Source organism: Phyllostomus hastatus, unplaced genomic scaffold (genome assembly GCF_019186645.2).
Source record: "Phyllostomus hastatus isolate PE091 unplaced genomic scaffold, TTU_PhHast_1.1 phas_scaffold_442, whole genome shotgun sequence".
Lineage (NCBI taxonomy): Eukaryota > Metazoa > Chordata > Mammalia > Chiroptera > Phyllostomidae > Phyllostomus > Phyllostomus hastatus.
The window spans coordinates 3493373-3517684 of record NW_025334030.1 but is presented as its reverse complement, the minus strand read 5'-3'; the positions used below and the strand labels follow the sequence as shown (position 1 = coordinate 3517684).

At 46.5% G+C, this 24312-nt stretch overlaps 2 protein-coding genes across 12 annotated transcripts in view; one reads left to right on the top strand and one right to left on the bottom strand.

Annotated features, from left to right (window-relative positions):
* Positions 1 to 2709, top strand: NUDT16L1 (nudix hydrolase 16 like 1). 2 transcript variants are annotated; one of them, XM_045820896.1, is made up of 3 exons: positions 1 to 156; positions 232 to 492; positions 1210 to 2709. In XM_045820896.1, the coding sequence occupies exons 1-3, from the start codon at positions 7 to 9 to the stop codon at positions 1429 to 1431; spliced, it is 633 nt and encodes a 210-aa protein (XP_045676852.1). In that variant the 5' UTR covers positions 1 to 6; the 3' UTR covers positions 1432 to 2709. The 2 variants fall into 2 exon arrangements, with proteins under 2 accessions (XP_045676852.1, XP_045676851.1); XM_045820895.1 differs by having other exon boundaries at positions 232 to 555.
* Positions 2710 to 2980: 271 nt separating this feature from the next.
* Positions 2981 to 24312, bottom strand: part of ANKS3 (ankyrin repeat and sterile alpha motif domain containing 3) — a 32466-nt gene continuing 11134 nt past the window's right edge. For 5 of the 10 annotated variants that reach the window (XM_045820891.1, XM_045820883.1, XM_045820892.1 and 2 more), the window contains 12 exons: positions 22727 to 22862; positions 17193 to 17351; positions 14114 to 14251; positions 13439 to 13548; positions 11899 to 12075; positions 6023 to 6147; positions 5312 to 5453; positions 4729 to 4901; positions 4304 to 4389; positions 3732 to 3815; positions 3432 to 3522; positions 2981 to 3337 (listed from right to left, as the gene is read on the bottom strand). In XM_045820891.1, the coding sequence (XP_045676847.1) occupies positions 3443 to 3522; positions 3732 to 3815; positions 4304 to 4389; positions 4729 to 4901; positions 5312 to 5453; positions 6023 to 6147; positions 11899 to 12075; positions 13439 to 13548; positions 14114 to 14251; positions 17193 to 17351; positions 22727 to 22862 (1410 nt within the window). In that variant the 3' untranslated portion in view covers positions 2981 to 3337; positions 3432 to 3442. Of the gene's footprint in view, positions 3358 to 3431; positions 3523 to 3731; positions 3816 to 4303; positions 4390 to 4728; positions 4902 to 5311; positions 5454 to 6022; positions 6148 to 11898; positions 12076 to 13438; positions 13549 to 14113; positions 14252 to 17192; positions 17352 to 22726; positions 22863 to 24312 lie in introns of all 10 variants that reach the window. The other 5 variants (XM_045820884.1, XR_006783602.1, XM_045820885.1 and 2 more) reach the window with 5 other exon arrangements.

Below are 24312 nucleotides of genomic sequence, written 5' to 3'. Positions count from 1 at the left end.
GCCAAGATGTCGGCAGCGGTGCCGGAGCTGAAGCAGATTAGCCGGGTGGAGGCAATGCGCCTGGGGCCGGGCTGGAGCCACTCTTGCCACGCGATGCTGTATGCCGCCAACCCCGGGCAGCTTTTCGGCCGCATCCCCATGCGCTTCTCGGTGCTGGTGAGGACGTGGGCGGGCGGATGGTGGCCAGGGCGCTGTCCGTACCTGCGCCCGTGACCCGGGGCTCCCTTGCAGATGCAGATGCGCTTTGACGGGCTGCTGGGCTTCCCCGGCGGCTTCGTGGACCGGCGCTTCTGGTCACTGGAGGATGGACTGAACCGGGTGCTGGATCTGGGCCTGGGCTGCCTGCGCCTCACCGAGGCTGACTATCTGAGTTCACACCTCACCGAGGGGCCGCACCGCGTCGTGGCGCACCTGTATGCACGGCAGCTAACGCTGGAGCAGCTGCACGCTGTGGAGATAAGCGCTGTGCACTCGCGGGACCACGGCCTGGAGGTGGGGCCGCTGCCTGGGCCCCGCCCCCCACCCCGGGGTTTGGCTCTGGCCCTGCAACGATGGGTAACGCGTCCCCCTGAGGGTCCCCTGGCCAGGTTGGGTGGGGTGTCACTGTCTCCAGCATCGGGGTTGGGAAGAGGGACCTGAGGGTGGAAGGCTGGGTCTCCCTCCGGGCTGTTATATCTGCCTTGCTGCCTGCCATTGCCAATCCTGGGAGTCGGGCATGGGATTAGTTGGGATGGGATGGAATGGGACCTGCTCAAGGTGGTGAGAAATTCAAGAGCAGAAGAGCACTTGCAGGGCTGAGATGAAGGAGGTCGAGTTCTCTTGGTGTTTAAGACTCTTGTGATTTGTGGGTGTTATGGTCTGGAAGGGCTAGGAGTGATAACTGGTGTGTTTGGGATTCACCTGCTGGAATGGGGAGCATGCCGTGCAGGCTAGGGGGCTTCCTGCCAGTGAACTTGGGGCTGGAACTAGAGGATGCAGAAAGTGGGAAATGCATGAGGTGGCCTTGAAACTTGCTTTGGGAGGAGAGGGCTGCACTGCTCCAAAGAAGCTGGCTGGCTTCTGCCTCACCAGACCCTGCCATAGTCTTCCATTTGCCTTGGCAACCTGGCTTCCGTTCCCCTGGTCTAGCAGCTCATACAGGTCCCTCCTACCAGGGCTGTACTATTGGTGTGCGGGTCTGGCCCCAACCCTGGTCTCCTTTTTCTGCAGGTGCTGGGGCTTGTGCGAGTCCCACTGTATACCCAGAAGGATCGAGTTGGTGGCTTTCCCAACTTCCTGAGCAATGCCTTCATCAGCACAGCTAAGTACCAGCTCCTCTTCGCCCTCAAGGTGCTCAATATGATGCCTGAGGAGAAGCTGGCTGAAGCTGTTGCTGCAGCCACTGAGAAGCAGAAGAAAGCTCTGGAGAAGCTGCTCCCATCTTCCTCCTGAGGTTGCTCCTGTACCATGTGTCTTCACCCTTTCCCGGCTCTGTGCCCATGGCTGAGACTGGGCCCTGAAATCCTGTAGGAGTGTGTCTTCTAATGTTTCTGTGTGTGTAACCCTTGCTTACTGCGTGGGGCAAGTGGGCATCTCATCATCTCCACTGTCTTGAGCAGTGACAGGGCCTGCTGTGACCTCAGGTTGGTCAGTGGGTGGCCTGGGGGTGCTGGACCTGGCTGTCTAGGCTCAGGACATTCTCACCCACCTTGAGGCTTAAACCTGTCTCTTTTAGAGTCTCTCGGGCTGGTGGTGGCCCAGTTACCACCCGATTTCCCAAGTGGGTAGGTGCACACACACAGACCAGTGAGAAGTCGGTTCTCATGGAGGATGCCTTTCTCAGTGGACTCACTCCTTTTACTGCCCTCTGTGCTAGTCCAGGACCTAGAGAAGAGCCAGCTTGGGTAAGATGTTGTACAGTTAATTTTGACTGTTCACTTTACTTGGTTAGATTTCCTTTTCTGTGTTGTGTGAACTATGGGTGAGGCTTCAAAACCACTTGACCCCACTGGGACTTGGTTCCCAAAGACAGGATCGTAGGCCCAGCTGTAAATGGAGTTACTGAAGGGCAGTGAAGTGGCTCCTCTGCTGTTCTGTCCTTTGGTCTTGACTGCAGGCCCAAGGCCAGGTGCAGGAGGATGTCTCCTTCCTTTCCCCACTACCTGGAGACTTAAGGACAGAGCCAGGTCCAAGAGCACTGGGCACCACTCAGAGTCAAGCTGCCACTGGCCCCCTACCTCAGGGCGTGGGGGTGGGTGTTGCTGTCTACCTCCCTGCTTAAGTGCGGAACTATCAGCCATGGATCTCTCTGGGCTATGAACTTGATCTGGGGCTTCTTTGCTGAGACTGTCCACAAGATGCTCCTTTTCTGATCCTGGTGGCTTTGGCTATACCTGGGTTGAGCCTGCTGTTCTTTACTGTGCTTTGAAAGCCTCCTTTTCTCCACTCCCAATGTGGTCTGCAGGCAGCTCCTGGGGATGGTTTGGAAATACCCTCTGAATGACAACAGCAGAGCCATCACAGGCGAGGTCACCACTAGAGGTCTCCTAGGGGCCTATGTCTGGCAAAACTTAGCAAAGCTATGGGACAATTTCTACAGTGCCTGCCCAGCCTGCTAAGGAAAGTGGTGCTCCCAGCCCAGCCTGGGTATCTGTTCTATCTTAGAGCCTTGATGAAGCAGCCACTGTGGGCAAAGGTACTTCACTCTGTAAATAAAACACTTGTATCTTGCTCTTCTTTATTTCCTGGGGTGTGGGGGCATGCTTGGCTCTGTAGGTAGCTTCTTTTGAATCACAGGAGTCTGAGCAATAGTGGCCTAGCTGCAGGGACAATGAGTAGGAGGGGTCACCAAATCATCTGCACTAAGAACAGTGTTCTCTGTCCTGGAAGAGGAGGCCTGGGCCCCGGCAGGTCACTGGGGCTGGGGGGTCTTGGCATGACTTTCCCCTTGTTTTGCTGTCAGTCAGTACTGTATGAAGTGTGACCAGAATTGAGCCCCTTACCAGCTGATCTTAAATTTTATTTTCCAGCAAATGACATATGCTGCCCAGGTGCCCCAGTTATCACCCATCAGGGCAAACTTGAGTGTGTGCCTGTGGTACATGGGGACACGCTCTCTCCCCAAGGTCCTGTCTGCTCTGGGCCTTACCACCACCTTCTGGACGAGGCCCTCGTCTTGCCACCACAGGGGCCTTGCTGTCTGGCACGGGCCACAGCCCGGTCCTGCCTCCGCTAGCTGTTCCCGGGGGCTGATCCTCTGGCCTCGAGTGGGGCCCAGGCTGCTGCAACTGCCTGCTCACTGCCCTCCTGTTTTCCGGGCACACAGCTTCAGGGTGGATCAGTCACCCAACGTCAGATTCTGAGAAGGGAAACAGAGGACTAAAGTGGGTGCTCGCTCAGCTTCCAGTGGACGCTGCTGTCCCAGACTGGATCATGGGCTGGTTGACACTCACCGTCCCTCAAGCTAAGGTTCCCGCCAGTTCTCTTTCCCATTCAGCACCTGCAGCTTCTCCAGGCCCTGGGTCACGGAGCACAGCACTCGCCCTGCGGATGGGAACAGAGACTGCACGTCTGGGCAGCAGTGGAAGAAGGGGAGCCCTGTGAGGGGGACCACTAGGAGTGGATTACCTGGAGGATCAGTAGGTTGTAGGGGAGCTGCCCTAGGGGTCTGAGCTGACCAGGCTTTTCCCGTTACTCTGAGTCTGGTCCCTGGGTGGGGGTGAGGGTCATTGGCTGGCCTCCCAGAGACTCACCCATCTCATGGACTCGATCCTCCAATGCTTGTGACAGTTCAGGGAGGCTCAGGGCTTGCAGGGAGGCCTGCCAGTCTTTGGAATCTGTGGGGCAGGGCTGGGTGAGCCTGTGGTCTGTGTGCACACAAGCCCTGCCTCTGCTGAGCCGCTGTGACCAGGAGACCCACACAGCTGTCAGTGCCTGTGTGGCCCCCTTGTTACATCAAAATGTGTTCTGCTTGCTGACCAAAGCACTAACTACTGGTCAGGGCCCAGCCCCAGGAATGAAACCCTCCCGTGAGGCTGTGCCCTGGGGTCTGCAAGTCCAGGCCAGACTCAAACTGGAGGCTGGAGAAATCACTTGAGATCTCGGACAGAATAGTCAGCCACAGCCCAAAGGCATTGCCTCCCACCATCAGCAGGGACAGGAAGGAAATGAGCTGGGGAGGGCAGGGTTGCCCTCACCCTGGAGTCTGGGATTGTATTTACAGGGGTTTGGGAGTCTAAATGTGGTAAGTGCTGAGACAAGTAGTAAAACCCAGCCTGAGGAGGCATTTCTGCCCAGTCCTGGGCCAGGACACTGCTCTCCTTACCAGCTGTGGGGAAGGCTGGGCCCAGGGTGGCCCCGAGAGGGAACTCGTCTCGCCTCACTCGGGCTGACAGCTCAGCCTGACAGGCTCTGCAGGACACAAGACCAAGTGCTGGTGAGGGCAAGGGATGACAGACACCCCCACCTCCCTGACTGAAAGGCAGAGCCCTGCTCTGTCCCTGCAGCCCACCTTCCTGGGCTTGGCAAGCACCCCAGGCACCTGCCCACACTGACAGGCTCTCTGGGCAGAGAGCTTGCATAGAGTATGCAGATTTTCAGGGTCCTACTTCTGCCTGGTCTACCCCACAGGAACAACCCAAATGAAATAGGGGAAGGGGGGCAGCAGAGAGTGACCTCAGGAAGCCCTGAAAGCAAGTCCTTGGTTAAGAATCTGGAGCGAACTCGGGGCCAGCTCAGGGGCCTACTCACCGCAGCTGGTCTAGGATGAGAGCAGCGTCCCGAGCCAGGGCCCAGGTCTCCTGCAGCTGGGCAAAGACGTCCTTGCGGGTGCCATCCTGTTCCAGGAGGCAGCTCTCCACCACAGCCCGCAGCTCCTGCTCCTGGGACACCTGGCCCTTCATGGCCTCCACCTCCTCACAGCGCTGGAGAGGGAGAGGTGGGAGGTGGGGCTGGCAGGCAGGCAAGTGGGCCAAAGATGCAGGAGACAGGAGGCCACCAGACACGAGGATCCACCCCACCCTCGGCCTCTGCCTGTCCCTCCTGGAATGAGATGGCCTGTCTCTACCTTGGAGTCTCTCCTTTGGATCCCTTCCTGTGAACCCTCTGGTATCCACACCACCCTCTTGATCTCTGCCCTCACCCTATCTCTACTCTCCTGTGTGTATCTGACTTTCTGCCTAATGTCCCATATCTTTCAGCCTTCAGGGTAGGAGCTGTAATGCTCTCGGCCTTTACTGTCCTATCATCCCACTGTGTCTTCCTCCATAGGTACGTATCTCCAGACATCTCTCTTGCCATTTCTGCACATCCCCTCCCCTGCTCTCCCACCTACTTTGTGCAGCTGGATGGCAAGCTCCTGCATCTCAGCTTCCAGCCTGTCGGCATAGGCCAGCTCCAGGGCATCACTGGGGGGGCGGGCACTGCTGTGCCAGCGGGCAATGGCAGAAGTCATCTTCCTCTTGGGTCCAAACAATCTGCAGGAGGAATGGGAAAAGGACTCAGATCAGCATTTGCCATGTGCTGGAAGCTCCTTCCATCAAGATGGTTCCCCTAGGAGAGATCCTAGCCTTGAAGAGGGAGAATGGTCCCAGGATCCTACAGCGGACAGAAACAAAGGGTTGCAAGAAGTGATGACCTCATAGGAGGCTGCTCCTCCCCCCTCAACCCGATCTCCACCTGGTCTCCTTCCCAGCTGGGCTGCTGCTTTCACTAAATAGGGAACTCAGCTCATTGGCTCTAGGCTATGGATGACGGTCTGCTAACTCAGAAGGCTCTCAGAAGTGAGCAGGCAGAAAATATCTGGGTGCCCTGAACACATCAGTGTCAGCTGGGCCAGCTTTGGAAGCCATAGGACCCAGGCCATCTGCATCTAGGCCAGGAGCAGGGTAGGAATGGAGAGAGGACAGCTGACTACAGGAAGAAGGCAGACCTCTAGAGAAGGCACTTTTTTCTAGCCAAAGTTGGAAAGCTACAACATCAACTGGTCCCAGAACTTGGGCTGAAACAAGGGGCATGCAGCCACGGATGGCCCCTCTGGACTCACGTGACACCAATTTCCTTTAGGTCGCTCTCAGTGAGGGTTAGGAAGATTCGAAGGTCCACATCCTGTTCCTCGAACAGCTGCAGGTACTTCAGACACCCGATCTGTTCTAGCAGTGTGGCAAGGTCCTAGAGGGCAGAGAGGCCAGGTCAGAGGATGGGTGGTGGCACAAAGACATGGGGACAAAAAATGGCACACAATGCAACGAGGAGCCCATTTTCTTCTGCTAGGAGTATATTTGTGAGGTTGCTTTTAAGGGGGAGATCTGAGCCCTGCTGATTCCCCAAGTTCAGCAGCAGGACAGTGACCTGACTGCAAAGAGCCCAAGCTGCCCCCTCCTCGATCTGTGCCCTTAGCCAGAGCAGGAAGTCCAGAGAACCTTCCATCTATTTGTGCTTTGGAACTACTATCTTTTCATTTCAGCCTGAAATATACCTTTAGTATTTTTTATACAGCAGGTCTGCTAACAACAGATTCATTTCATCTTTGTTTACCTGGTACTGTCTTACTTTTTCCTTCACTTTTGAAAGACAGTTTTTTGCTAGATATGGCATTCTTGGTTGAGTTACTTTTCTTTCATTATTTTGAATCTATCATCAAATGTCTTTCTGGCCTCTAAGGTTTCTGATAAGAAAATTAACTTAATCTTATTTAGGTTCCTTTGTGGGTGATAAGTCACTTACTTCTCTTTCTTTCTTCAAGATTCTCTTGTGGTTTTTTTGTTTTGTTTTGTTTTTGTTTTTTTTGACAGTTGGATTATGTTATGTCGAGGTGTGGATCTGAGTTTAACTACTTAGAGTACATTTAGCTTTTTGGATGTGCAGATTCATTTTTTCCCCAATTAAATTTGGGAAGGTTTGGCTATTTTTAAGATATTTTTTCTAGACTTCTGGTAAATATACCAGCATAGGCAGACATGGCTCACCACTTCCCACAACCACATCATAATTACACCAAATATATAGAACAGCCATCACTCAGAACTATCAGAAATCCAGAATGGAAGTCTGAAAACTACGGAATTAAAGAAACCACATCTATCCAGAGTGGTAGGAGGGGTAAAGACAAAGAATAGTCTGGTCCTACACCCATGTGTGGTGGATAAAAATTTGGGAGGGATATCTCAGGAGTGAGGAGTCCCAGCCCCACACCAGGCCCCCCAGCCCAGGGTTCCAGTGCCAGGAAGATAAGTCTCTATAACTTCTAGCTGTAAAAACCAGCAGGGACTGAGTTGGAAAAAACTAATGGAGCCCCAAGAAGTTCCTCTTAAAGAACACACACATGGACTCATCTAGTCTGACTCACTCCCTTTGAGCTTAAGCACCACACTGGGGTGGCAGCTTGAAAGACACCACTGGCTTACAGGGAGAAACTGGAATGTCTGGCATCAAGGTGAGCAGAGGCCATTGTCCCTTTTCTAAGTACTACCACAACAGAGCGACAGAACTGGCAAGCTGGACTCATATCTGAGAGTCTACCAACCTGGCTAACAGTATGACCTGCCTGGGAGATGCCCAGAGACTCTGCTCCACCCAACTTATGGGCCCACCCAAGCTTGTTTTCCATAAATGAATGCCTGGTCTTGGCTTGTCCTGCACAACTTCCTAAATCCTCTCAAATAAGTGAGAGCTGGCCTCAGTGAGCCCCAGGGCCCAGCACTAACAGCAACCAACCTAGATTCACAGCTTGGCTTCTAGGAATCTTCAAGCCTAGCACAAGTAGCAGACATCTCAGACTGCTTTATAGCTCAGGCACTGTGTCCCAGGCCAAACCCCCCCCCCCAAAAACAGGTGGGGGCTGACCTTGGCCTGCGCCACCTGGGAAGACCCAGGGCCAGTGACCCCAGTGGACAGCTACAGACCACACTGGAGCACCACCACCTTGCACCTGCACGGCTGATCCTCCACAGAGGGTGGAGGTTGGTGGTCAGTGGTCACAGCCAATCTTTGCAGCTGACTGGCCTGAGTAAATCCTTTCCATTGATCTGCCAACAGCAACCAAGGCTGAACTATAAGGGAAGGGTGTATGCGGCCCACATGAAGGGCACACCTCGAGTTCCCAGCTTGAGTGATAGGGGAGGCTGTACCACTGTACCCTACAGGACACCTACTACATTAGGCCACTCTACCAAGATACAGAATCAAAGCAGCTCTACCTAAGACATAGAAACAAACACAAGGAGGTTGCTAAAATGAGGAGACAAAGAAACGGCCCAAATGAAACAATACATCAAAACTCTAGAAAAAGCTAAATGAAATGGAGATAAGCAATCTATCAAATGCAGAGTTCAAAACACTGGTTACAAGGATGCTCAAGGAACTTAGTAAGGACTTCAGCAGCATAAAAAAGATCTGGTCAGAAGCGAAGGATACACTAATTGAAAGAAAGAACAATTTACAGGGAAACAAAAGTAGTGTGGATGAAGGTGAGAATCAAATCAGAGATTTGGGACATAAGGAAGCAAACAACAAGCAATCAGAACAGCAAGAAGGAAAAAAGAATCCAAAAAAAATGAGGCTAGTGTAAGGAGCCTTTGGGACAACTTCAAGTGTTTCAATATTCACATCATAGAAGTGCCAGAAGGAAAAGAGAGAAAAAGAATTTGGAAACCTATTTGAAGAAATAATGGAAGAAAACTTCCCTAATGAGGTGAAGGAAATAGACATACAAGTCCAGTAAGCACAGAGAGGCTCAAGCAAGATGAACTCAAAGAGGCCCACTCCAAGACGCATTATAATTAAAATGCCAAAGGTTAAAGACAAAGAGTGAATCTTAAAAGCAGCAAGAGAAAAGTTAGTTACCTAAAGGGGAGCTTCCATAAGACTGTCAGTTGATTTCTCAAAAGAAACTGCAGGCCAGAAGAGATTGGCAAGAAATATTCAAAGTCATGAAAAGCAGGGACCTACAGCAAAGATTGCTCTACCCAGCAAAGCTATTGTTTAGAATCAAAGGGCAGATAAAGAGCTTCCCACACAAGAAAAAACTAAAGTTCATCATCACCAAACCATTTTTATATGAAATGTTTTTTTTAAAGATTTTATTTATTTTTAGAGAGAGGAAAAGGTAGGGAGAGAAGGAGGAAAACATCAATATGTGGTTGCCTCTTGAGCATCCCCTACTGAGGACCTGGCCTGCAACCCAGGCATGTGCCCTGACTAGGAATCATTCTAGCAACTGTTTGGTTCACAGGTCGGTAATCAATCCACTGAGCCACACCAGCCATGGCTATATGAAATGTTAAAAGGAATTACTTAAGAAAAAGAAGATGATCAAAACTATGAACAATAAAATGACAAAATACATATCTATCAATAATTTAATCTAAAAAACAAACTAAGCACACAAGAAGAACAGAGATAGAATCATGGATATGGAGAGTGTTTTGATGGCTGCCAGATGGGAAGGGGGTGTAGGGGAATGGGTGAAGAGGTGAGGGGATTAAGAAGTACAAATAGGTGGTTACAGGACAGCCATGGGGATGTGAGGTACAGTATAGGAAATGGAGTAGTCAAGAATTTATACGCATGACACGTGGACATGAACAATGGTGTGGGGATTGCCTGGGGGATTGGGGAGTGCTGAGTGGGAGGGGCAGAGGGAGAAAAATCATGACAACCGTAATAGCATAATCAATAAAATACAATAATAAAAAAGACATTTTTTTCCTGATTTCCACTCCCTCTTCTTCTGGAGCACCATATGTACATGCTGGTATGCTTGACAGTGTTGCACAGGTTTCTGTTTATGTTTCTTCATTTCAATCTTCTTTCAGATTCTCAAACTGGATAATCTCAATTGATCTGTCAGGTTTTCTGACTTTCTTCTGCATGCTCAAATGTGGTCTTTAGCCCCTCTAGTGAAATTTTCATTTCAGTTTTTATGTAAACTTTTCAACTCCAGAATTTCTATTTGGTTCGTTTTATTTCTATTACTTTCTTGATGTTCTCTATTTAGATGTGATTTCCTTTAACTCTTGGAACATGTTTGTAAAAGCTTGTTTAAAGTCTTTGTCTATGATGGGGTGGTGAACACACAATACAATATACAGATGACGTATTATAAAATTGTACACCTGAAACCTACTTAACTTTATTAACCAATGTCACCCCAATACATTCAATAAGTAAATTTTAAAAATTGAAAAATCTTCAAATTTAAAAATTGAAAATAAGCCCACTGTCTAGGCTTCCTCAGGGATGGCTTCTACTATTACTGCCTTTTCTTATAATCTATGAGCCACATTTTCTTGTTTTCTATCATTTTGTGTGTGTGTGTGTGTGTGTGTGTGTGTGTGTGTAAAACCGGACATTTTAATGCAGCAACTCTGGAGATCCAATTCTCCTCCCTCTCCAGGGGTTACTGTCTGTATTCTTTCTGGTCTGTGGCCACTGAAGTCTCTACTCAGTTAGCTTAGTGGTCGGACAGAGATTTCTTTAATCACTGGAACCCATTTCCCAGTCTTTGCCAAATAACTTTGTATGCTCGTTGGGCACATCTTCAACACTCAGCCAGCGGAACGACAACTCTGTCCTGACCTTTGCTTCCTGCTTGCTCAAAGCCTCAAGACCATCAGAGGTATTCTCAGGTCTTTCCTGACCATACACACAGCCTTGAGCATGTACGTGGCCTCTTAGACTCCCAGGAATGAGTTAGAGCTTTTCAAAGCTCCCATGGACATTTCCTTCCCCAGTCTTTCCTTTTAAGCTTTGTGATTAATCTTTATACTCCAACTTTTATCCAATACCTCAGATAGCTACAAAGTTAAAATGTTTCCCTGTCATTATTTTCGACACATGTCCTCCAAGGAGAAGGCTTTTGATGTTGAGCACACAAGCTCTGAGTCAAGTCAAATACAGCCTTATAAGTGTGTCTTCCAGGGAACCATCAGATAGGTCTAGTAATGCGAATTCTTTGAGGCTGTAACTTTGAAAGCTCTGCTCTCCCCTCTCCAGTGACTGTCTCAGCTACCCTAGCATTTAAGGGCTCAAGAGGTGCAGCTGCTTGTGGAAGCTGGGAGTATAGGCCCTTCCAGGGATGGGGTGGGGAGAGGTGACTGCAAGGAGAAGCCAGCAAAATCATAGGCTTCTAGTAAACAGCAGAGCTGTGATTTGAACAAATAAATGGCAAGTACATACCTCTCTGTCTTTCATCTTTGTACCATATATGCCCAAAGAGGGCAAGAGAGCTCAACACACAATGGACAGTTGAGTTGCTGCTACGTCATACCTGTAAGCCCTAAGAAATTGATTAGCCAGAGTGACCCTTAATGAGGAAGGCAGAAACAGCAATTTTTCTTTCTTTTTTAAAAAATAATATTTACTGATTAGATTGCAGAGCGAGAGAGAGAGACATCCATTTTTGCTCTACATATTCATGCATTCATTGGTCGATTCTGGTATGTGCCCTGACCAGGGATCAAATCTGCAACCCGGGTGTATCGCCATGATGCTCTAACCAACTGAGCTACCTGGCTAGGGCCAGAAACAGCATTTTTCATGAAGTGCATACTATGTGCCACTTTGTCTCTGCTTCACCTACATCTTGTCACTGACTCCTGAAAGCAGCTCTATGAGATCAGTCCTATTTTTTCCTCCCCAGGCTCAGGGAGACTGAGTCAAGTATGGAAACGAGTATGGTCACCAAGGGCAGAGACAGATCCCTCCTGTGGGAAGGGACAGACACAAACCCTGCAACTGGCACCTCCAACCTTAGGAATCTCTCAGCCCGAAAAGCTTTACAGATCATTTTGGGGAAAGCCACCACCACTCTCTTCTCTCAACAGTGCCTAGCCCATCATAAGTGCACAGTAAAGCCCTCACAAATCACAAGAAGCACAATCTTTCTAATGATGTAACCACCAGTTTCACAGATGATCTTACCTGGGGTCCTGAATAGGGAAACCTCTCAGTCTGGGAGGTAGATCCTGGTGAATAGGCTGTCCCGGACGTCCCTGTGCTGGGAGGCCACTGGTTTTCACTGTTGCTGTGGCGATTCTTGGTCTTCATGTAAGTTTTCGTTTGTTTGCGAACCGAGCTTTTATGTGCATTATCTGAATCCTATGGCAAGAGGTGTGTGTTTAAAGTTAACACTGAAAGACTAATCACCAGGGAAATACAAACTAAAACCACCATGAGGTATCTGACACCTGTCAGAATGACTGTCATCAATAAACTAACAAATAGCAAATGTGGGTGAAGAGGTGGAGGAAAGGGAACCCTCGTGCCCTGGTAGGGAGGGGACTGTAAATTGGTGTAGCCACCATGGAAAACAGTATGGAGATTCCTAAAAAAATGAAAAATTGTGCTGCCATATGATCTAACAATTACACATTCTATTTATCAGAAGAAAACAAAAACTAATCTGAAAAGATAGATGCACCCCATTGTCACTGCAGCATCACTAATAAATAGCCGATATATGGAAGCAACCTAGGTGTTCAGCAGATAAATGGATAAACAGGACATGGTACATATATATAATGAAGTAGTATTCTTATTCAGCAATAAAAAAGACTGAAGTCTCGCTATATGCAACGACATGGATGGACCTAGAGGGTATGACTTTAAGTGAAATAAATCAGAGAAAGGCATACCACATGATTTCACTTATGTATGAATTCCCAAAAAACAAAACAAAAAGAAACCCACAGATACAGAGAACAAGCTGATGACTACCAAAGGGGATGTGGGTGGGGGGATGGGAATAATAACGTGTAGAGGAAGAGTCCATGAGCTTTGGGGTCAGCCAAAACTGGTTTTACATCCCAGCTCTGTTACTAATCAGTTGTGAAACCTTGGACAAATCCCTTACAAAAAAATAAAACCCCAAACCAAACATCCACAAGAGAACTGCTCAAAAAATAAAGTAACACAGCCCTGGCCAGTATGGCTCAGTTGGTTGGAACATCATCCTGAGCACCAAAAGGTTGCAGGTTCAATCCCTGGTCAAGGCACATGTCTGGGTTGCAGATTTGATCACTGGTCAGGGGCACAAATGGGAGGCAACCAATCAATGTTTCTCTTTCTCTCTCTCTCCCCCTTCCTCTCCAAAACAAGAAATTAAAAAAGTACTTGTGTGAGGATAAAAATAAAACAAATGCTGACGGTCTCACAGCTGACATGGCTACATCCAAACTGCTCTCTGCCCTTCATCTGGGCCACTCAGCTTCTACGCAATCTGTGCCACTGTCCTCACAGAGTGGGTAAGGTCTGAAACTGCCCCCACCTGCCACACAGAGGCTACCACTGAGGTCACCTGAACCCAGGTGGTTCTCCGGAGGGGGGCCCTGGACCCTGCATGTCCTAGCCAGCACAGTTATGCATGTCCTTGTTACGAGACTTGCCCATCTCAAATGAACTGTTTAACATCCCCCATGACACCAAGAAAGGGGGATGAGAGATAAATAAGAAGAAGCTTTACCTCATTGCTCTCCAAAGAGGCCTCGCTGCTGATTCCTGGGGCTCTTGCCAGGCCCTCACTGCTGCTGCTGCTCTGCACAGCCCCAAGGTGGGCACAGAAGGCCTGCTCTTCTGACAATGGTGAAGACAAGAACAGCTGACCACAGGTCTCACTCACAGACTCACAGTGCCTCCCCAGAGCCTGAGCTGTTTCGTCAACTCCTTAGATGGTTTACTGTGTTCTGTTTCATGCTGACTGCCTGGCCTGTGTCCTCCCCTCTACACACATGGGCAGGGGATTTTTGTCTGTTCTGTTCATTGGTAAATCCAAGCATTTAGAACAATGCTTAGCACACAGGGCACTCGGTGAACAGCTGCTGAATGAATGATACATGCGCTCTAACAAAGACATTTCCCTGAGGGCTCACCAATCAAGAAGGTAAACCTCCCCCAGATCCTGCATGGAGACACTGGCTGGAAGCTTCTTCCCTCCTGTGCCACACCAGATTCTTTGACTCTCCTCAAAAGAGCCAGTGCCTTCTACGTCTTTCACTCTCTTATTCTCTACTGCATAGATGCATCACAGCACCCAAGCCCTGGCAGGACAGGCAGGGGGCAGGCACATAGGAATCCTAAACCTGACAAAGCCTCCAGCCCGGCAGAGTAGGGTGGAGTGGGGTGGGAATGGCACACATACCCCGGCTGCTGCTGCTGCTGCTTTCCACATCCCGATCATTGATGGGGGAGGTGACATCCCTGTAGCAGAGACCCTCTCCTACCAGGAGGTTCTCATCACTGCTGTTGAAGGTGACATAGCCTTGTGGAGGCACCTGCTCTGTGAACAGAATGGGGCACATAAACCCACAAGAATACAAAGGGAAGACAAGCCCTGATCAGTACAGCTCAGCTGGTTGGGCGTCGTCCCACAATGCGAAAGGTCAATGGTTCGACCCCTGGCAGGGGCACATGCCTGGGTTGTGAGCACATCCCTGGTCAGGGGTGTGGGAGAGGCAACCTATTGATGTTTTTCTTTCACATCAATGTTTCTCCCCCTCTCTTTCTCCCTCCCTTTCCCTCTTCCCCTCTCTCTGAGAATAAATAAATAAAATATTTATTTTAAAAAGGGAAGAAAAATTCTTCCTTTCAAATGTGATCACCCCCTCAGAGCAACCTTGGTGTGAAGAAAGACCCAAAATTTAGGCAGGCCAGAAGGAAGTCTGTATCTTCCTGGCCATTATCTCATCCACTCACCACAGTAACCTGGACATACTGTTATATGTAATTTGTAGATGAGGAGACAGGCTCTGAGGGGTGAAGAGACCAATCTTGTGTCCCACAGCAAGTGCACGGTTCAATCAAAGCACTGGTCAAGCCTGGTGCCCTCTCCCATACCACATTCTCTTTTCCAAATGCAAAGAGTAGGTCTGACTGGTGTGGATCAGTGGATTGAGTGCTGGCCTGCGAACCAAAGGGTTGCTGGTTCAATTCCCAGTCAGGGCACATGCCCAGGTTGTGGGCTGGGTCCCCAGCAGGGGGCGCATGAGAGGCAACCACACCACTGATGTTTCTCTTTCTCCCTCCTTTCCCCTCTAAAAATAAATAAATAAAAATCTTAAAAAAAAAAAGAGTAGAAAATGGAAAGCTGTGTTTTCGATCTCCTGAGCTCAAGAAAAACTATACTACTAGGTGTCCCTTTAGCTGGAAGTATCTAATCTCACACACCAGACTTTACGGTCCCTGTGACTTTTCAACACAGGCATTTAAAGGTTTCCTCTTCAGGTCAGTCAACTCCATGTGAAAGGAGATCTGGCTGAGCGGGAAGGTTGGAGGCCCTGGGCTAAAAATTAACTATAATAATACCGAATTACACAACCTTTGAAAGTATCTGCCTGCAAGAAAACAAGGAGAAAATGCAGAACACAAACCAGAGAGAGTTCCATTCCAACTCCCCTGCCCTTTCCTTACAGAAAGTACATTTATTTGCATAAAACAGACTGGCTGATAGAGCCATGACTAACTTATTTTCTTCTTTATACTTTTCTGTAGTTATCAAGGCTTTTTACAATCTGTATATCTACCATCCAAAGTGTTTTTTGCAATTGTTGGCAAAGAACATGTAGACCTGTAGAAAATTTAAATATCACAAGGTATAAGAAGAAAAAGCAAAACTCTCCTGAAATGCCACAACCAAGAGTCAACTATGCCATTATTTTGATAAACATTCTTCCAGCCTTCTCTGTGGGTGCATAAAAAATTATGTACAAATGAGCTATGGCCATGGATTATTTGGTAACTTGAAAGAATTCCATTTTAAAAAAAGATTTGTTGGATGGCTACATAGATTAACGGCACTCTGTCTCCAGGTTAAGTCCTATGCCCAACCATATCTCAGGGTGGGACAGGTAGCATAGACTCCTCAAAAAAGAACAGTCTACCACTCAAAACTAAGACAACTCAGCCAAACATTCCAGAGCCCGGTGCTTATAAGCACATCAGAACAGGAAGGATATGACCCACACCCTCACCCTGCAGCAGGAGCTTGACAGCTGCTGGGGGAGGGCTGGATTCCCCAATGGCTCAGTCGGCCCACCCCACCAAGGACAACAGAAGGTGGGCCTCACATTCCCAACCTAGGACTCCTTCCAAGGTTCTTAGAAAAAAATCATCAAACCCGTCACCTGGAGGAAGTTACTGACATTTTTGACTGAAATATATGATCTCCTCTGACTAAGGAAAGTTGGTTTCTTCCAAACCCAGGCTTCAGAGGAATGTTTGTTCATGAAAGCGGCCTATCTACCCAGCCTGCTAGACCAGCACCTTGGCCTGGCCATTGGTGGGTGACAGACATTAAAGGATGATGTAACTTGTGTGCAAGTCTTATCACTTGGTGAGGTCAGAGCAAGAGCGTGAGCATAAAACCCAACTTGCGCCCTGCCCAGGTGGCTCAGTTGGCTGGAGCATCATCCCATATACTAAAATGTAGTGGATTCAATTCCCAGTCAGGGCACATACCTAAGTTGCGGGTTCAATCCCTGGTTGGAGCGAGTACAGGAGGCAAACAATCAATGTTTCTCTCTCACATCGATATTTCTCTCCTCGCCCCCCCTTCCTCTCTCTCTCTCTAAAGTCAATAAACATAGCTTCTGGTGAAGATAAATAAAAAAAGAACAACTTGCCCTAAGGACTACTGCAGCGCCTCCCTTACTCCCCAAGAACACTATATTCAACATTCAGGAGCTGACAATTTGAGAATAAACTCAGGAGATCTGGAAACTTGGGGCCTAAGATCCTAGCCCACCAAGAGCACCACGTGACAATTCTCAGAAGGATCTCAGCATCAAACCCGTCACCTGGAGGAAAGGGCAAGAGCGCAGTCATTCCTTGGCCTGGCCCAGAGGCATATCTGTCTCAAGCCAAAAAATGTGTTAAGTATCATGTTTAGGTGCTATGGCCAGAGACAGGAAGTAGGGCTCAAAGGTTACACTGTTCCTGCACTAGCTAACTCATTGTGTGATGAATAAAATCTGAGCCTTGCTACATTTCTGCTGCTCTTATTTATAATTTTAACCAATGAAAAACCAAATCAAAGGATGAACGTAAATCTAAGATCCAGCCACACCCAATGTATTTCCATCACTGTCATCACTTTTGAGTCTTTTGAGCTGCTGCTCCTACCCAGCAGCCCACATTTTAGGAGCCCGAGAGTTGTTCTTCTCATCCAGTTAGAATCCTTGAAAGCACTATCAAAAAGCCATCAGGAAATGTGGAATGCTCACCGTAGCAAGAAGGCTGGGTCTTGCCCCCGAGTCCAATAGCTGTGATCCTGGCCAAGGCCCGAGGCCCCTCATGGATGCTGAGGCCCTTCTTCCGACAGTGCCTCTGTCTCTGAGGAACAGGGCAGGATTCATCTGAAGAGCTCAGGTCTTCATATTTTTCTGTGGGTCAAACACAAAAATGTAGACAATCTGTCCAGTGATAAACCAGTTTACTAATCCTCATAGTAAACTGGAAGAAAAATAATTCATAATTGGTTTTCTTAAATTAAGAACAAAAATGTTTCCTAAAACTTCACTTGTAAGAAATGCCATAATAGGATTTCCAGTCAAAATGGTGGAGTGGAATATTGAATGTCAACTATAATTGAGAAAAAAATTTTTTAAAAATTTTTAAATAGAACTTTTAAAAAAAATGCCATAATGGGCCAGTCCACTGCTCAGATGGGCTATGGTACAGGTGGCAAACACAAGGCCCGTGGGCCAAATCCAGCCCTCCACCTTGTTTTATCTGGCCTGGCACCTTGTTTCTACCTGGCGGCAGCACGGAGCTCCTTGCCCCTGGTTAAGGAGTAGTTACATTTACACAGTCCTAAAATTACATCCGGCCTTTTGAAGGCAATTGTGAGGCTAATGTGGGCCCCAGTGAAAATGAGTTTGACATCCCTGCACTATGGGAACATTTGGGGGAACAGCAAACTTCTTAGGTATGAACTGAACTGAAAAATTCTGTCATAATGGGAGAGTCTAAATTCTTACTTCAATTTTTAAGCGTTTATTTATTTATTTTTAGAGATGGGAAGGGAGGGAGAAAGGGAGAGAGAAACATCAATGTGTGGTTGCCTCTAACACGGCCCCCACTGAGGACCTGGCCCACAACCCAGGCATGTGCTCTGAGTGGGAATTGAACCAGCGACTCTGGTTTGCAGCCCGTGTTCAATCCACTGAGCCACAACAGCCAGGGCTAAATTCTTATTTCTTATTCTTCTAATTTTCTGGGTTTGAAGAATTTTTTTATAACAAGTATGTATTGTGTTTACAATTGGAAATAGATTTTATTCTAACTTGAAGAGACAAAATCCATTCATAAATGTATGGCAGCATCACTCGTGACTTCTTAGCGAGTTTATACTCTCAACCTGAACAACTTCCTGGGAAACCAGTGCCACACGAGGCCTCTGTGCAATGTTTAGGAAGCACTTCAAATCACCACCCATCTGAGCTTAAATGCTCAGCATACCCCACAACCATCATTGTTTTATTGCTTTTCACAGTTTCCTGTATTTTGTCATACCCTGAAGGCAAAATTCATGGATACCTTTGTATCAGGCTCTCTCATCTAACACAATCTCATTTTGGAGTTGGTAAACTGGGGCAGAGACGTGGAAAAGTCCCTCCCTACCACTGCACACCAAAGGAGCTAATATTTACTACAAAACAGTCCTGAGGCCAGAAAGGGAGCTGGACAAAACCAGACCCTGGAAAGGGAGCGGGCTCACTCAGATGTGAACTGAGAGCTCATGCCTGGCAAGTCAGGCAGTTACTGACCCAGGTTCCAAATGCAGGCCAGTGACTCAAGTGGACCACTCCCTCCTTTCCCTATTCAACTCACTCCCATCTGCTCCAGGACCTATGTCACCAGGGGGGAGACCAGGGTCCTGTCCAAGCAGAAGATGTAGTCATAAAAAATAAAGGTATAAGGGAGAGGGAACCAAGGATAAGGCAGCACTCCATGAATCCCAACTTTCTAACATGTTCTCGGAAGTGTACACAAATCAGCAGGAACATAGAGTCTCACAAATCCCACACCTTCAACATGACCTAGAACACTGAGAGCCCACAAACTTCAAAGATCCTGCTCCTGTGAGGAGCAGACAAATGTCCCTCTCCAGCAAAGAAATATCCAACTCGCTCACCTCTGTTCTGTGGGGAACAAAGCAGGTCTAGGAAAAACCACTCAGAGGACAGACAAGGGGAAAGAAGTGCCAATGTCATTCCCAGAAAGATGAAGTCCGCTCTATGGGAGAAAATACTGGAAAAAAAAAAATCCTGGTGGAGCAGAGCACTATCACAAGGAAGTGACTCAAGAATGCACATGGGACCGAGGGAACAGTCAGAGGAGCAGCAGTCCTTCAGGGGAGAGACACCTTCTGGAAACGGGTGGTAAAGGGAAAAAGCAAACAGGGGAAGTTCAGGATCTAGCAAGACACAATTTTATCAGAGGACACATAATGCTTGTCCTAACTACATCCCACTCCAAAAAAAGAAAGGCCACCTAGTAAAGAGACTGTCCTTGGACACTGGGGAGGAGGGAACTCCTGGACCAGGATTCACACAGTAGCCAGACCACCAAGCCCTGCCTGTGAAATGCAGGAGCACCAGTGACCTCCACCTATGCACAAATACTACCGGGGGCACACAAAAATGGGAATCAAATGCTCAGCAAGTGAAAACATTCCCTTTTCTCCAAAACTCAACCAATGAGGAAGCAGAAAAAACCATGACACAATATTGAACTCCAGATCCTTCAACAGCACCTGAGGACAGGAGAAAGCATCCTGAATCAGATATTCAAAACTGAGGACAAAAAGACACAGACACTCACATGGAATGGTGAGAAAACTGACTAAACTTATGAAAAAAAAAAAAAAAAGGAAAAAAGACTCAAAGTTTGAAAGTATAAACTGTATTACCAAGTGCCCAAATAACAGGTTTGAAATGGAAACTGAACCTGAAGTGTTGAAGAAAATTACAAAAACTAGGAAAAAAATGAATGAGATAAGAGAAAGAAGTAACCAATGAAACAGAAGAAACTTTTAAAAGCAGAAGGAGAAAAAAACTATTTTCAGACCTCTATGTAAATAAGCTTGAAATCTAGGATGAAATGATTTCCTAGGAAAATACTGTTTACCAAAATTGACGCCAGTGAAATTAGAAAGCTTAAGCATACCAATTTCTACAGAAGAAACAAAAAGAGCCATCAAGGAACCACCCCACAAAAAGGACCAGGCCCAGATGGTTTAGCAGGAGAATCCTATCAAATCTTCAAAGGCCATAGGGCACCAATGCTGCAAAAATTGTTCTAGAGCACAAAAAAGGAAGGGAAGCTTCCAGATTCTTTTTACAAAGCAAGTATAATATTGATACCTATACCTGACAAAGACAGAAGAAAATCACAGACCAATATTAATTATGAATGAATGGCTAAATAAAACACTAAATAAAACATTAGTAAACAGAATCCAATACCACATTAGGAAAATAATACACCAAGTGGGATTTATGCCAAGAAGGTAAAGTTGGTCATTATTAGAAAATTCATTAATATATCATGTTAATAGATCTAAAGAGAAAATTCACAAACATTCCCATAGATGTTGAAAAAGACTTTGACAAAAGTCAACATTTATTCTTGTAGAAAACACTCAAGAATATAGGAAATGATAGATACTTTCTTATTTTTTTCATTGATTTTAGAGAGAGAGGAAGGGAGAGAAAGAGAGAGAGAAAATCATCAGTTTGCTGTACCACCCATTTATGCGTTCATTGGTTGATTCTTATATGTGCCCTAACCCAGTATCAAACCCGTAATCCTGATATATCGGGATGATGCTCTAACCCACTGAGCTATCCAGCCAGGGCAACAGATACTTTCTTAACATCATAAAATATATGCACACCGTCTCTTAAGTCAGTATCTTACTTAATATGGCATTTCCACTAAGGTTAGGACCCAGGGAATGTCCACTGTCTCCACTATATTCAACATTGTACTAGAAGTATTAGCCAATGAAACTAAAGACATCAGAGGAATAAAAATCAGAAAGAAGTAGTAAATCTAACTCTATTTACAAATTATATGGGAGTATACCTGGAAAATCCTAGAGAATCAATAAATAAAACTAACTCAACAATGAAAGAACTGAGTAAGGCAGCAGAATATAAAATTGGTATACATGCCCTGACTGGTGTGGCTCTGCTGGCTGGGCATCATCCTGCAAAGCAAAAGGTCGCTGGTTCAGTTCCCAGTCAGGGCACAGGCCTGGGTGGCAGGTTTGGTCCTGATCAGAGTGCATATGAGTGGCAACCAATCGATGTTTCTCTCCTTCTCTTTCTCCCTCCCTTCCCCTCTAAAAAATAAATAAAATATATTTTAAAAAATTGGTATACAGACATCAATAGCTTTCATATTCACAGACAATAAGTGGTTAGAGGATACGCTGGTAGTGAAACCCCATTTATAACAGCAACAAAGAAAATCAAACACTTAGAAATATACTTAGGTTATACGCAAAATGAATATTAGAAAAAAATTTCAAACTCTCCTGTAAGATACAAAAATATACTTGAACAAAAGCACAATCCTTTTGTTAGCTGGAATGACTCAGCAACATAAAGGGGTAGTTAATTTATAAATTTGCCACACTCTCAATATCAACATGCTGTTTTTAAGGAGCTAGATAAGTTGATGTTCAAGTTCACACACACACACACACACACACACACACACACACACACACACACACAAAGCTATCACTAGCAAAGCAATGAAAAAGGAAAGCTACAAGAGAGACCAGCCCTACCAGATAGTAAAACATATTACAAAAAGCCTCTATAATTACAGCAGTGTGGCTCTGGTGTGTGAATAGACAGACCAAGAACAGAATAAACAGTCTACAGCACAAATGGAAATTTCGTGTGACAAAGACAGCTTCTCAGATCACTAGGTCAAAGCTAGACTTTTAAATAAATATGCTAGGACAACTGGAGAGCCATTTGAAAAAAAACATACCTTACACCATACATGAAAATAAAGTGTAAATGGGTCGGAGATCTCAATGAAAAAAAATGAAACCATGTTAGTACTAGAAAAAAGCATGGGTGAATTCTTTATTTTTTTAATCCTCACGTGAAGATATATTTTTTTAAATTGATTTTAGAGAGAGAAAGAAACATCAATCAATTGCCTCTTGTACATGCCCTGACCAGGTTTCGAAACCACAATCTAGGTATGTCCCCTGACAAGGAATTGAACCCACAACCTTTTGGCGTATGGGACAACTCTCCAACCAACAGAGCCACCCAGCCAGGGCAATAGGTAAATTCTTATACAATTTGGGCACAGGGAAAGATTTTGTGACCCAAAATCCAAAGGAAATAAAAAAGATTGATGAATTTACTACATAAAATTAAAACATTCTACATGGCAACAAACACCATAAAAGTCAAGAAACAAAACCCAGAAGCTAACAAAACAAAACAAACCCAGAAGCCAGCCCCTCAATGAGGCTGCCCTCCTACCTCTGGGTGGGCACCACATACCCACATCTGGTGTACCCAAATTCAGCCTGGCAGGTGCCACTCTACAGCCTAACTAACTTGTCTGGTCCCACTGGACAAGCAGGTCTCAACCTTGACTGCATAATGGATTCACCAGGGGAGATACAGGTCTGGCAAGGCTGCAGGAGCCAAATCTCTCAAAGCAGGTGAGAACAAAGGGTGGGATTCCAGCAGAGAGTGAAGCCACAGATAGGTACCTGGGCTCCGATACAGGCTCTTGGGCAAAGAAAGGGAGTGAGCATCTATCAACCCCACTATCTTCATGTGTCCATACTGTTTGGCCAGCATTCGGGCTGTGGCTCCACTGTGGTCTCTTGTGTCCACTTTGACTCCCTGTGAAAGTTAGTAAAAGAACAAGAGTTAAGAACCTCCCCTGCAAAGCACCTTCACTTTTGGGGCTATGGACCCGGGACAAGAGGTGCAATAGCTTATCACCACCTTGGAAAGGTCTACACCCAAGGTCCTCTAAAACCTCACAGCTGTGGGAGAAAAGGCAAAGGTGTATGGTCTCTCATTTTCAATGCTAAAACTGGGGGTGTGGGGAGGTGCTTGTTGGCTCATCATACAAGGCAGTAATCCAGTCATCTCATAGCTGAGACAGCTCTCCAAGTTCACTGCATTGGCTTTCAGCTGCTCTGGGCAGGCAGATACTTAAAGGAAAGAGGCGGTCAGGTGCTGCTCCAGGTAAGAAGGATAACTCAGGCTGCTGTGCATTGAGAACCCGCCTGCACCCTTGGCACCTAGGCATGCACCCACCTTGCTTCATTCTCTTCACATAGGAAACTGAGGCAACAGATTCGCTAGAGAAGGAGTCCTTAAAAAACATAATCAGGATAAGAGTGCCACCCTTCTGAAACAGAATTTGGTAACTTGTATCCTAAGCCCTAAAAAGTACTTAGAGTCTTCAGCATAGTAATTCCACTTCTGCAACTCTGTCCTAAGGGAAAAAGCCCAAATACAGAGAGGTTTTACACACGAAGATATTTATTTAGCACAACGTATTTGCAATAATGAAGACCTGACAATAACTTAAAATGCTCAGGGTGGAGAGTCTACTATGTTACTGTCAAAAGGCACAAACTTTCGATTATAAGACAAATAAATGCCAGGGATGTAAACTATAGTTAATACTACTGGATGATGTACAAGAGAGCTGTTAAAGAGAATATATCCTAAGAATCCCCATCATGAGCTAAAAACATCCATACAGGAGGGCAAAAGTAGGTTTGCAGTTGTGAGTATGCAAAACAGTTTGTCCTTATATTGTTTATTGATTATTGTATTATTTTCCATATGAACAACTAAACCTACTTTTGCCTGGGTGCATGCCTGGGTGCCAAGAGTATAGGCAGGTTCTCAATGCACAGTAGCCTGAGTTATCCTTCTCACCTGGAGCAGCACCTGACCGCCTCTTTCCTTTAAGTATCTGCCTGCCCTGTGTATATGTGTGTGTGTGTGTATATATATATATTATCTATATGGAATGATAGATAGTATCTATATTATCTATATGGAATGACAGATAGTTTAAATTTATTGTTGTAATTATTCACAACACACATAAGTCAAATCAACTTACAATCAAAATTGACATAGTGATACATGTCAATTATCTCAATATAACTGGTGGAAAAAAAGATAATTTCTAGTTTCAGTTTGATAGGAGAAATCCAAAGGTTTCACCCACAACAAACAATACCATCTTCACTGTAGGGTTTTAACTAATAGCTGTTTTTAAGCCTAAAAGACTTCAGCCTGTACTAAAGCAACACTATTCCTTAGC

What these genes read in the sequence shown, in the direction of transcription:
- NUDT16L1 (XM_045820895.1), top strand. Translation starts at nt 7, where the DNA reads ATGTCGGCAGCGGTGCCGGAGCTGAAGCAGATTAGCCGGGTGGAGGCA. An exon ending in CCATGCGCTTCTCGGTGCTG is followed by an intron (nt 157 to 231) that starts GTGAGGACGTGG and finishes GCTCCCTTGCAG; the next exon opens with ATGCAGATGCGCTTTGACGG. An exon ending in CTCTGGCCCTGCAACGATGG is followed by an intron (nt 556 to 1,209) that starts GTAACGCGTCCC and finishes CTTTTTCTGCAG; the next exon opens with GTGCTGGGGCTTGTGCGAGT.